The sequence below is a fragment of the Populus trichocarpa genome, chromosome 8, assembly GCF_000002775.5.
Source record: "Populus trichocarpa isolate Nisqually-1 chromosome 8, P.trichocarpa_v4.1, whole genome shotgun sequence".
Classification (NCBI taxonomy): Eukaryota; Viridiplantae; Streptophyta; class Magnoliopsida; order Malpighiales; family Salicaceae; genus Populus; species Populus trichocarpa.
This window is the reverse complement of record NC_037292.2, coordinates 12,007,680-12,020,150: the sequence shown is the minus strand read 5'-3', so window position 1 is coordinate 12,020,150 and position 12,471 is coordinate 12,007,680. Positions and strand designations below refer to the sequence as shown.

The 12,471-nt window shown below is 33.8% G+C and overlaps 2 protein-coding genes across 2 annotated transcripts; both read right to left on the bottom strand.

The window, feature by feature from the left end:
• Positions 1–1,491: 1,491 nt before the first annotated feature.
• Positions 1,492–1,918, bottom strand: LOC18101620 (small acidic protein 1). Its single transcript, XM_006379858.3, has one exon. It carries the CDS (start codon positions 1,830–1,832, stop codon positions 1,644–1,646), a length of 189 nt encoding a protein of 62 aa, XP_006379920.2. The 5' UTR covers positions 1,833–1,918; the 3' UTR covers positions 1,492–1,643.
• Positions 1,919–5,447: 3,529 nt separating this feature from the next.
• LOC7494761 (carboxyl-terminal-processing peptidase 2, chloroplastic) lies at positions 5,448–11,844 on the bottom strand. The gene is made up of 13 exons (XM_002311668.4): positions 11,678–11,844; positions 11,290–11,575; positions 11,051–11,200; positions 10,331–10,413; positions 9,964–10,172; positions 9,104–9,172; positions 8,628–8,746; positions 8,190–8,265; positions 8,074–8,115; positions 6,573–6,681; positions 6,065–6,162; positions 5,895–5,988; positions 5,448–5,781 (listed from the first exon to the last, which is right to left on the bottom strand). Exons 1-13 carry the CDS (start codon positions 11,771–11,773, stop codon positions 5,656–5,658), a joined length of 1,557 nt encoding a protein of 518 aa, XP_002311704.2. The 5' UTR covers positions 11,774–11,844; the 3' UTR covers positions 5,448–5,655.
• Positions 11,845–12,471: the final 627 nt, after the last annotated feature.

Here is a 12,471-nt window from a genome sequence, read left to right as displayed (position 1 = left end):
CATATAAAAAACCTGCATGTATAATTTTTTTGTAGGAGAAAAAAAACATCTTGTCCACGACGGAGCTTGGACCAAATGGCTAGTGCTTTCTACATTGAATGAGTTTAGCATCAAGCACAAAAAGACTTGTTACATTCATCTGCTTAAGTGCCACCAGTAAGCTTCCATTCATTTAACTATAACCATTAAGTTACGGTACAAAACACCTAGGAGAGTTTCAGACTAGAAAGAGGCCAAACCGAAGCTGAGATTCAGAACGCTCAGGCTAGTTCTACTATCACTGCATTCAAAGCAACGCAGATGAGAAGTATGAACAATTAATGCCCGCACCATGATGATATCACCATCCAAGTTTTATTTCTGATGAACTGCTCAAACATCCCAAAAACAAAAATCCCCCAAAAAAATATATTTAAAACACAGGATCACAAATCACATAGCTTGACATAGTACAACACAAAAACATCTTTAATTGATCTTGAGTTTATCACTATCATAAAAAGCAATTGAAATTTACAAGGACTACCTCCATCTACATATCCATTACAACACACCAGGAAAAAAATATCCTAAGCAATACTCAACAACAATATGCCATCAAGAGACAGAATAATCAGAGTTCCACAAAAGTCATCCAGTTTAAGATAGGTGACTGTAACATCTGCACTCCTCAAACCTTCATATTCACCGGTCCAAATAGAGGAGCATAAAGTGATTTAAGCCCATTATGTAAGTAATGTTAAAATGTTCAGCCTGGTTCCTAGGTATATTCCATAACTTCCATATGGGCAACAACAGAGATTGAACCATATCAAGCACCCAATCTAATTCTTTTTCCAAATGAACATACATGCTGTATAAGCTTAAAAAGGTTAAGAATTAACAAAGTCTTCATAACAGTCTTACAAAAATACCCTACACAGCACCACACAGTTGTAACAAAACAAAACTTTAAGAGCATTACAAATTTAAGCACAATAAAAGTATCATAAATGATAAAACTGAAGAAACACATGGACTTTATCATATTTAACCAAAAACCAGTGTGAATTTGCAGGCCTATTGGTCAACTACAAAGCCAGAACAGCACGAATTCAAATGCAACTACCTAAAACCAGAAACGGAATTAAACGAAACTTCAGTTTGCAAAATAACGCCATCAGGCTCATCAAACCTCAGCAAAAACAAGGAAAGCGAAGAAAGAGGACTGAGCCTTATGAAACCGTCAAAAAACACCATGATGGAACCAAAAACAATGAGAATTCCTCCAACCCTACAGATACTTTGATGCTTCATACACAAGTACCACTTAAATCTAGGAAATAAAACAATCAAAGCCAAATAAATTTCTTCACATGCTGCTCCAATCATTGTACTGCATCAGCAGAAACCCCAACAGAAGCTAAACCCTAAAAAAACTCAATTTTTCACTGAACCTTCCACAGCAATCAAACCCAATTCCATTCATTATATTAATAATAAGAGATAATATTAATTAAACACAATTCCATCCATTATATTTAATTAATAGTTAAAGCAGAACAAGAGAATCCGGAGACATAGTAAACAACACTAGTCTCCAAAATTAGAAAGCTAGAAAAAGCCAAGGCAGGTAGATACATGGAGGATAGGGTCAGGTCAGATCAGTTGATGTCTGTGTCATCGAAATCGTCTTCGAAATAGTTGAAGAAATCGGCGTCGGCAAGTTTGTTTTCCATGTTGATGACTCCCTCCCCGAACATCTCCAGTGCGTCCACGTCATCTACGTCCATAGCCACTGTTGATCCTTGATCCTCCATGTCCGCGAAGAAGTCTACCTGCATCGGCCTCATCTCTCTTTCTCTCTCTATGGCAGCAGGGAAGGGGTTCCCGTATCGATTTGGGGCTAAAGCTAAACAAATTAAACAGACGAACCTATCTTCTTTCATTATATATATTAGTGAAAATTACAGAAACCTCCCTGAAATACCATGAAATTATATTCAGTACCCGAAGGTTTGGACTTTGTTAAAAACCTCCTCCACATTAAAAAAAAAAAAACATTTGCTCCAGAATGCCTCTTTTTATACCCACAAATGCCCTTTTACTATTTTTTTTTTAAAAAGGATAAATTATAAGCAAAAATATTAGATAAGGATATTAAAGGAAAACTCAAACCAAAATGGACCAAATTAAATTGTGAATGAGAAATTAATATTTTTCATTTAAAAAATAATCATGATTTTTTATATATAATTTGACTATCTTGTTTTAAAAAAATAATTAAAGTATTTTAGAAAAAAATGTATTTTTCATAATTTTTCAAACATATGTATAACAATTTTACTTTTTACGAACCTGAAAATGTTTAATTTAACTTAGAGTGTGTTTGGTATTGTGTTTTAAAAGTATTTTGAAAACAATTTAAATTTTTTTTATTTTTTTATTTTAAATTAATATTTTTTTGATATTTTCATATCATTTTGATGTGTTAATATTAAAAATAATTTTTTAAAAAATAAAAAAATATTATTTTAATGTGTTCTAGAATAAATAAAACTTTGAAAAATAACAGTTATTATATTTTCAAATATATATATAAAAAAAACAGAATTGTTAATGGTTAAATGACGAATCTCGCTCATGTAGAAGAGATTTTGTGCAGCTTTTTAAGATATTATAAAGTGCAAATGGAAAATAATTAAGAAATAAAGATAAATATCATCGCTATTACTGAATTGGATCATGTATTTTTTAACAAAAAAAATATATTTATTCGTTGCTAATATTTTTTCTAGCAAAATTAAATTAAATTATATAAAAATTCATTTGATATAATTCGATTCACTTATTAGATCCAAAAACAACCTAAACGATTGAAAAAAATATAATTTGACTAAAAAATATCAAGATAACATTTTTTTTTAAAATATTGAGATGATATATTGAATTAATTTAAATTAACCTGTCAAATATACAATCCTAATTATGAGACTATGATAACTCCACATAAAAAAAATTAAACAAATTATAAAGTTTAATTCTCAATTAACCCAATGTTGAAGGATGAAATTGAAAAAAAATTAAAAAAAATAAAATTACACGAGTCAATTTAGATTAACTTGTCAAACCCGCGATCTGGATCATGATACCAGAATAAACCCATAGAAAGCAAATCAAAATAGATTATGAAACTTAATTTCTAATTAACTTAATGTCGAATGATAAAATTAAAAAAAAATTAATTAAAAAGGACACAAAAAACAATCAAAGTCAATCTGGGTTAACTCGCCAAACTAGTGACTTATCATGGATAACCTCATAGAAAGCAAACTAAGAAAACGACATGAATCAACTTGTTTTAATCTACTAAACTCGCGACTAGGATCATGACACTTAGATAACTCCTAGAAAGCATATCAAAATAAATTATGAAACACAATTCTCGATTAATTCAATATTGAATGATGAAACTAAAATAAAATCAATTTAAAAAAGGTGACCCAAGTCAACCCGGGTTAACTTGTTAAACCCGTGACTCGGATTATGAGATCGGGATAACCCGATAAAAAATAAATCAAAACAAATCATAAAACCTAATTTTTAATTAATAAAATATTAAAGGATAATTTAAAAAAAAATCATGTAAACTTAGTTAACCCGTAATTTAGATTACGAGACTGATATAACTTGATAGAAAAAAAATTAAAAAAAATTATAAAATTAAATTCTTAACAAAATAAATATTAAAAAATAAAATTAAAAAATATCCATATTTTTAGTATCTTGCTAATGGTCAAGGGTGTGGAATAAAGTAAATTTAAGTTCTTAAAAATAATTAGCAAAGATTAAAACCAATTGTAGCAGCGGTGGTCAGTTTTATAAAAATTGAATGTAGATAAACGCTAGCGATGTATAATATCGGGTTGTAACGACGAGGAATGGCCGTGATATGCAAGAGAAGGATATTTATTTTTATATTTTAAAAATATCTTTTGATTTTAAATTAATATAATATTTTTTGGTGTTTTTAGATCGTTTTGATATGCTGATATTAAAAATAATTTTTTAAAATAAAAAATATATTATTCCAATGTATCTTTAAGCAAATAAATAAAAAAAATAAAATGAAGTAATCAAATAAAATTAAACAAGAAATCGCAATCAATCCATATTAATGTTTTATATAGAAAACCATTGGATCGCAGCACAGCTAATAACTTATACACAAATGTTTTTCTTATTTAAAACTAAGTATTACAACTTAAATCATAAGAATAATTTATTTTTGGAATATATTAAAGATTAAAGAGAAAGGGTTGAAAAATCCTCACAAAACAAAACCGACAATCATGTTTCTGTGAATAAAAATTAATTTAAATATCTCTAATCTTCAATCTAACCGTACAAAATGAAAACTATAACTATATATATCAAACTTGTTATTAAAATTTCAGCTCGATGAAATAATGAATCAACTACCAATCAAAGCTTGAATGGACTCTGCTCAAGCTGCTCACTGGTATTTTTTCTACTCTCCTTTTTACTTAGCGGAGGTGATGGTCGGACCAAGAAGAAGAGCCTCCTGGCATCATAGAGGAAGCTCTCGACAGTTTGTGGGTTCTTCAGGTAATTTTTTCCTCTTAATTTGTAGCTACCAAAATGTTTGTTCGTCTCTGTACACGCACTAAGGTTAGCATTGTTAACAATTTTATTTACTCATATTTACAGCTTACCCTTTTTAGTGTGGCACTGTTAACAATTCGATGATTTTTCACGTTGCCTCTCAACAATCCCACTTCTCATTGCAAGAACGGTCCATTGAGTTTGATTGTTTCATTTCGTGGCACGCAGCTTTCTTTGCTGCTACTTTAGGTCTAACAAAATACTGATATTTTATTTTTCACCTTTGCGGGGAATATCTTTATTGGAATTTCTACTATAGTTTTGACATTAATGTAAGTCTAAGAGGTCGCAAGAGTTTTGCAATTTGGTCACCGCAGCTAGCCAAATCCTGTGGTTGGACATTTCCACCTATCGTCATATCTCCATTGCTTGCCACTGGTCCAAAAGCCTCTGTCATGGTATTACCACTGTCCATTGGACAGTCGGAACGCAAGGCCTGAAAGAGGAGGAAAACAATTGGCGGCACGCGAGATGATGCTGAAATAGGTGATGAAGAACAGGAGGAGGAGGAAGCTGTAAAGGGGGTATCGGGCTTGGGTAGTTGATGATCATGATAGTTCAATTAACAAGGACAAACACTTCAGCTATCATAAATAATTACAGAAATACCATCAAGGTGATGAAGATCCCTTCATGGTATATTATAGTTGTTCCTCGTTCAATTTGTTTCTGAACATAGTATCGACCTGGGATTTCATTTTTAATGAGTTTTCCAATGGATGATATCCACCGACATATTCCTCGTATGAAATTTTGGTAATCGAGGGAGATGAACTTCTCGGTGGTCAAACTTCCTCATGTCATTTTCATGGTCAACCAGACCGAAGCTGGTTGACAACCCTTTTCATAAAATACTGAAGCAAATGTTTGCTCGAGTTAAACTGGCTCCAATAAAGATTAATGAACCAACAAAAGAATGAATCTACTCCACTTGAAAAGGAATTATGATGTCTTTAACCCCCCAAAAAAATGTCAAAACACGAGAATCTGCTATCTCGCAAACAGCTGGCCCCTATTCACGTAGAAAGTAGATGCAGGGTCTTGGAGGCAGCCGCAGAAACCTTCCTCATCCTTCGGAAAAGTTCTAGGAAGTGGATGGTCTGGAATCACACCAACCTAAGTAAAAGAAAGAAGAATTACCGAGAGAGCGAGTGAGAGGGAGGGAGGGAGGGAGGGAGACAGGGAGAGAGAGAGAGAGAGCAGTGCTGCACAAAGAATAAGCCACTGACCTTGTCAATATCAGTGTGATCAGGGGTCTCATAACGAGCAACAGTAACCGCCAAGCCAGAACCATCAGATAGCTGAAAAACTGATTGAATCTTGCTGTGGAACAGAATTAACATGCTGGTTAGTCACAGATGACATAGTTCATAAATGTTGTAGAAGCAGAAGCAATTACCCTTTTCCAAATGTGGGTTCTCCAAATAAAACAGCACGCTTATTGTCTTTCAATGCACCGGCTAATATTTCACTTGCACTCGCAGTTCCCTTGTTCACCTGATAGAAACTCAGAGCAAAGTAAGTGGTCTCTGATTAAAGATTTGATGTTGAAAATGTGAAAATCAAGCACATATAAAATCCTTTCTAGTAAAGCTCTTGCTCAAACCAGAGACAAAGATGCTGTGAAAACTCAATACAAGTGGCAGAACAAATAGTATGAATGGGGCAAATTGCAGATGCATGATCACATTTAAAGCAGCTGCTTTACATTGCAACCAAATTATACTAGAAATTGAAAGAGAGAGAGAGAGTTTGTGACAGCTCATACAGAGAGAAGACATCAAGTTTACTGAAAAGAGCCTTCAAGACAACTGAGAGTTCTTACAAACTTACCTGCTCAAGTCACATACTCTGATGCATCAACAAATGTTATGGATGATCCCAGGATTCGGTATAAGAAAGCTTACCAGTACAGCAAGGGGTTCTGAAGTTGCAATTGCACTACTTCCATCCGTGTCATATATATCTCTAACCCCACGACTATCGCAAATATACACAATGACACCTTTGTCTAACCTGAACAAAACCAGCAGATTAATAGACTAGTATACAGTGAGTCTTGACTAAATAGATGAAAGTATAGGGTATTAAGTGATCACATTTGTTATGTTAATTCATGGTTCCAATAATCTCTTTAGTAAATCCCCGCTCCCCCCCAAAAAAAAATTACAGGGAGAGAAGAAAAGAGGAGAAAAAGAAAGCAAACTATTCAACCTCCCACCCACATGCACAAAAATTACAGCCACACGTAGGTCAAAATTCAATACAATTATGATATGAGACAATATATAATATACTAAAATCAACTATGTGTATTAACATCAAGATACACTCCAAACAAATATGACCACAAGCACTCCCAGTAAACACTGGAGGCTGCACTAAACGTTTGAAGGAAAATAAGTGGCAACAATGCCTAAGAGTTTTCTCTTTTCAAGCAATGTGGTAGAGCCAAAAATACACAGTTGATTGTAAGCCATAGACGTATATCTACATTTTTTTTTTCATTGTTTGTAATAAGCACAGGTTCTTCCTTCAAGTGAAACAGGGCACTGCAACTTCTGAATAGCACTTGCCACCTATTTTACTTATATTTACATTTAGGCTAACAGTATTCTTAATAGCACAGTTCCCACATGAAATGCATTAGGAAAAAAAGAAGTTAACATCCGCTGAGTGAGTAAATGTGGTATCTTGGACAGTGAGTCTAGAAAATGAAATGATGCTGAATTAGATAGAGAGAAAAAAAAATTGAAAAGCAATTTTTTAAGCTGTCAACAACCTTGATTCTAAATTAAAAACAAATTCTCAACCAGTAACAATTCATTTTGATACAAAAACTGTTTATTAGAAAGCATAATGAATACCAGATACAAATTATGTCTGCATTAACTGCAAAAGACAATGAAGCACCTTCAAGCAGTATCCCAGTGTTGGGTAGTCAAGAGCTCAATCATTTTAAGTGATGCAAGTGATAAAAAGAAGCCAATCAACAATCAAGTGAAGAAGGATATATGACATACAAATCATGGACATAATCCTAAATATAAATACATGAAGACACACCACAAACAAACGCATGAAAATATATAATACACACACACATCTCCATATATCCACCTAATCCTTTTCTTTTGGATAAAAACCAAGACACTATATTTATAGATTTGACTATTAAGACATGTCACTGTAATTTTTGGAAACCAATAAACATAGTTCACAGTAGGTATAGAGGAATAGACAATAAATATACATTTTGAAATAAAAGAAAACATAAATCATGCTCATATGACTATGCAGCCAAAACCCCTACCAATCCTGCCTTTAAAAGGTACTGCTACCAATGCTTAAGCTACAGCACCCATGTATTCAAATTCAAATGTATACATTCATCGCAATTTAACTTACCAAATCTTGGCGATCTCAATCCCTTCTGGAAACAAGCCACCACTGCAGCAAATTCAAGCTTTCAGAATGCAGCCGTAGGACCAAGTTTAAAATATATGACATTCAAAACTAATCACCTATTATCTCGAAGGTCCAACACAAAGGCATTAACATTATTACTCCTCAAAGTATTGATAGCTTCCCTGATAGCACCTGCAAAATATCTGAATTCTCAACATGCTATCCTGAAAGGATGGAATTCCCAAAAACATTTCACTCTAACAGACTACTAATTTTTAAGGTGCAATAGAGAAGAACACTTGGCAACCATGAATGTTATATACTGAATACGTACTAAATGCAAAAGCAGCATTATAAAAATCATGTTGAGCTCCAAAAATCATTACAGATGGGGGAATAGCAGACCATTTACAGACAGTTTATAATCCAAATATGTTGAGCTTGGTTAAGAATGCAGACTTTCTAGTGCATTGATTTATGACTGACAAATTCTCTCTTTATTTAAAGGAAAAAATGAATAATTCCTCAGAAATAAAATAGCTACCTCAAACTACCTGAAGCATTTTGGTTAAATGTTGTCAGTTTAATATACCCAATCCTGGGGGAATCCTTCCCTGAACCAGGAATTACACAGAGTCTTGACTTCACTGGATTTAGAGACACTTTCTCTCGCCTGGAAAGCAGCAGTTAGTTTCAAATGTCAAAAACATTGATGATATGTTTGACAGGATGTAAGAAACATATGTATGCCATGCGATGAAATAGGGTAATGGTGGCTGTTTCTTTCTTTTGTTGTATGTTTTTTGCCAAATATGGCAGAGTATGAGGGTGCTATTAAAGTTCTATAAAAGTAGTTAAATTTCCCACAGTAAAAGCATAGTGAAGCACAGATCTTCAGAACAGCCACTTTGAAATAGCAGAATCAATCTAAACTCGGATAAAAGTGGAATCAAATTTCCCTTGGACAAGAAGTTTAAGCAAGAACTTTAATAGCACATCAAAAGAGAGATAAACAATGCAGTACTCTTACGTTAAAGCAAGATGCTTTATTTCTTGCCCACTGCGAATGGTTAATTCTACTGAACTTCCTTCAGGTCCCCTACAATTCACTATATAAGGTTAGGCATATTGCAAATTTGATGAACAATTAAAGGCATTCTGTAGTTAATGCTTGGGAATCACAGAAACAATGTTTACCTTCCAATTACTGCAAAAAATAACAACCATAACCACATTAATAACAAAAAAATGCTGGCAAGATCATTAGCACAATAAACACATCTAACTCAATCAAGAGTTGCTTCCAAATCAAGTACAGTCAGCTTCATTAATATTTTTCCTCCATAATATGCTCTATAGCCATACACAGTGAGATGTTTAGAAATCAAATCCCACTACAAAGTAGTGGTGGTCTATGATTTGTTCATTTTTTCCCATTCATTTGAATGCACCCACTTTTTTCTCATCAGTTCATCATCTAAAAACATGCAGTACATGCCTATGTGGCATGCCTTATTATCATGATTTTGAGTGGGTCAGAGAAGCTGCTCAAAAAAGACCATATGACTTGGATGTCAATTTAGCCATATGAGAAAACTCTATGAAAGAATAAAAAGCACAAGAAGAGGTCCTAATCTTCCAAAGTATAACGTTATACAAAGAATGGCTCTTTATACTCTCACTGATTCTAAGATGCCTTCAGATTATTGGATGAACCACCAGCACAGATGCAACATATCCTTTGAAAACCTCTATTTCACAAGTTCCTTGAGGATCATAAAATATCGATCTCAACAGAATTCTGGCAGTGTGTGACATGGTAGACAAATTGCGTGACCTACTAAATAGATCGACTTTCAAGAAAAGGTGCCTTATAAAAAAAAAGCTTACTGCAACCGGTCTGCTGCTTCATATATGCCCATGCTTTCTGTGCCTGTATCATTTATTGCCAAGATAATGTCCCCAGATACAATGCCAGCCTTATTTGCAGGACCTCCTGGAGCAGCTGAAATGACAACAAGTCCAGCAGGTGATCCATCAGACCCTGTAGGATAGCCTATTGACAGCCCTACACCAGTAACAGCACTTTTTGTTCCAGACTGCCTTCAGAGAAAACATGGACAGGTTTCAGACAAGATCATCAGATTCATAAAACTCCTTCTTAAGTAGACAGCATATACCAACATCTATAGATTTCCTTCCAGTTATTTGGCCAAAATGCAATAGATAACATCAATATGATAAAAATGCCTCATACCCGCAAACTCTTGAACTTCTCAGGTTCGAGAAATCGAGTGAAAGGATCATCAAGTGTGGCAAGCATCTTCCTGATAGCCGTGTCTGATAGCAAATATGCACTAGTGCTTAGAGAGGCAGCACATTCAAAGACTATCCTAAGGTTAACTATTACACAAGAAAATAATTAATTGATTACTCCCTTCTGGTGGAAGCATGGTTGTTAAGACCATTCCAGCTTTCGTTCCTTTTTTTTTTTTTTTTACTGGTACGATATTTTTCAGTTTCGGAGCGACTTGGTGTTCCGTTTTGGGGTGCAATATATATATAATATAAAAAATAATAATTCAGAAAAATATTTCAAGAGTTATAAAATTCCAACGCAAAACTCAAAGATAAGTAACAATAAATAGTGAATACGAACAAAATAACAAGTATCTAAAAATAAATTTCGAAGTTTAAAACATCCCCAGATGTTTAAGAGAAATTAACTTAAACTAGTTCAACATTTTTCACATAAACAATGTTTACCTTTTTTCATTTTTTCTTTCTCAAACCTGCAGTCAGAAACTATATTTATCAACTAATTTTTCTGCCAATGGTTCTGAAGCACGGAATAGCTGAAATTTTATCTTTCAACATGCACGTAGTCACAGATAATTCAACCTAAATCTAGCCAGGTGAGATGCAGCAAACCACGAAATAGAAAAAAATGGATGCTTTTAAGAGAATAGGATCATACATGTCTCTTCGCGCGTGTTCATCGGTTCATTGCGCAAAGCATTTTCTCTGTACCGAAACCAACTTTGTCCATTGAACGTTTTGTCAACATAAGCACGGTCAATCGTCCTCCAAGCCTCTAAGAAGAGAAGATTTTCTTCGCTCAGAGCCCCTAAACAACAACAGAAATTAAACAACCAGCCTCCAAACATGATTTAGCACTACCTCCACGTGTTTTTGGCATAGATATTGAGAACTCACAAGAGGGTGAATTGCTGACCGCAAAAGAAACCATCAACACTGAAACAACCAACCGGGTGAAAAGAGTAGAAGAAACATGTTTTCTCATTTTTTCTGAAGAATTCATAAACTCTCGGAGCCTGCTAATAAACTTCCCCAACTTGAGATTGCATCGATCATAGCTGTTCGAAAACTGAGGCCAAAGGCTGCGCCTAGAAGCTCCGCCACCATTAATGCAGCCCCTACGCTTTCTGCTGTAGTAGTGATTTAACTGTACGTTCATTAACGGGGATCTCCATAACAGAACCTGCGAAAATCATTGCAATTTAATCCCTTTGATTTTTCTTTTTTCGATTAAAAAAAAAAAGTCTTTCTGGATGGGTAGATTGTAGTGCAGTGAAAAGGGTACCTGAGAGTTTGAGGAGCTGAGAGTGGTTTTTAGGTTGGTGTTAGGAAGACAGAAACGGGGAAATGGAGAGAGAGCAAGGACAACCTCCATGCTCATGGCATTGGCAGCGCGCCCCTCGATTTCCGTTGGCTTCGTCCGATTTGTTGTCTTATCCGTTTGGAAACTGGTTTTCGTTTTCTTTTAGTGTTATTGGGCCGAGAGCTTCAAGTTGGGGGCAGGACCAATAACACGAAGCCCATTGCATGTGAGCTTCACTGGGCTCCGTCCATACTTGATTGGAAAATGAGGGAGATGGTCCCATTGATCAACTTCATTTATGTGGAAAAGAGAGAGTACAGGGAAATTACACACCATATTTATTAATTCCTGAAAATTAACTTTCTTCCTCACGATTTCATAGCAGAAAATAAATGAAAAATCTTATAATATTCAAGGAGTAAATTATTATTATTATTATTATTATTATTATTATTATTATTATTATTATTATTATTTTATACGAGAGAGATAAATATATAATAAGAGAAAATTGATGTTTATTATTATTTTATACGAGAGAGATAAACATAGGATAAGAGAAAATCGATGTAAAGGAGAAAAATTATTTTTGAGTCTAATTAAAAATATTATTTTTAATTTTGGTGGTTAAATTTTTATATTTAAGTTTGGCTTATGATGTAATTATTAATAATTACTGTAAAATAAAAGGGTTGATATTTTTTAATTGATACAAGTGTGTGCATTAATTGAACAATTTGAAGAATACATTATTTTATGTTAATTTAATGTATTTA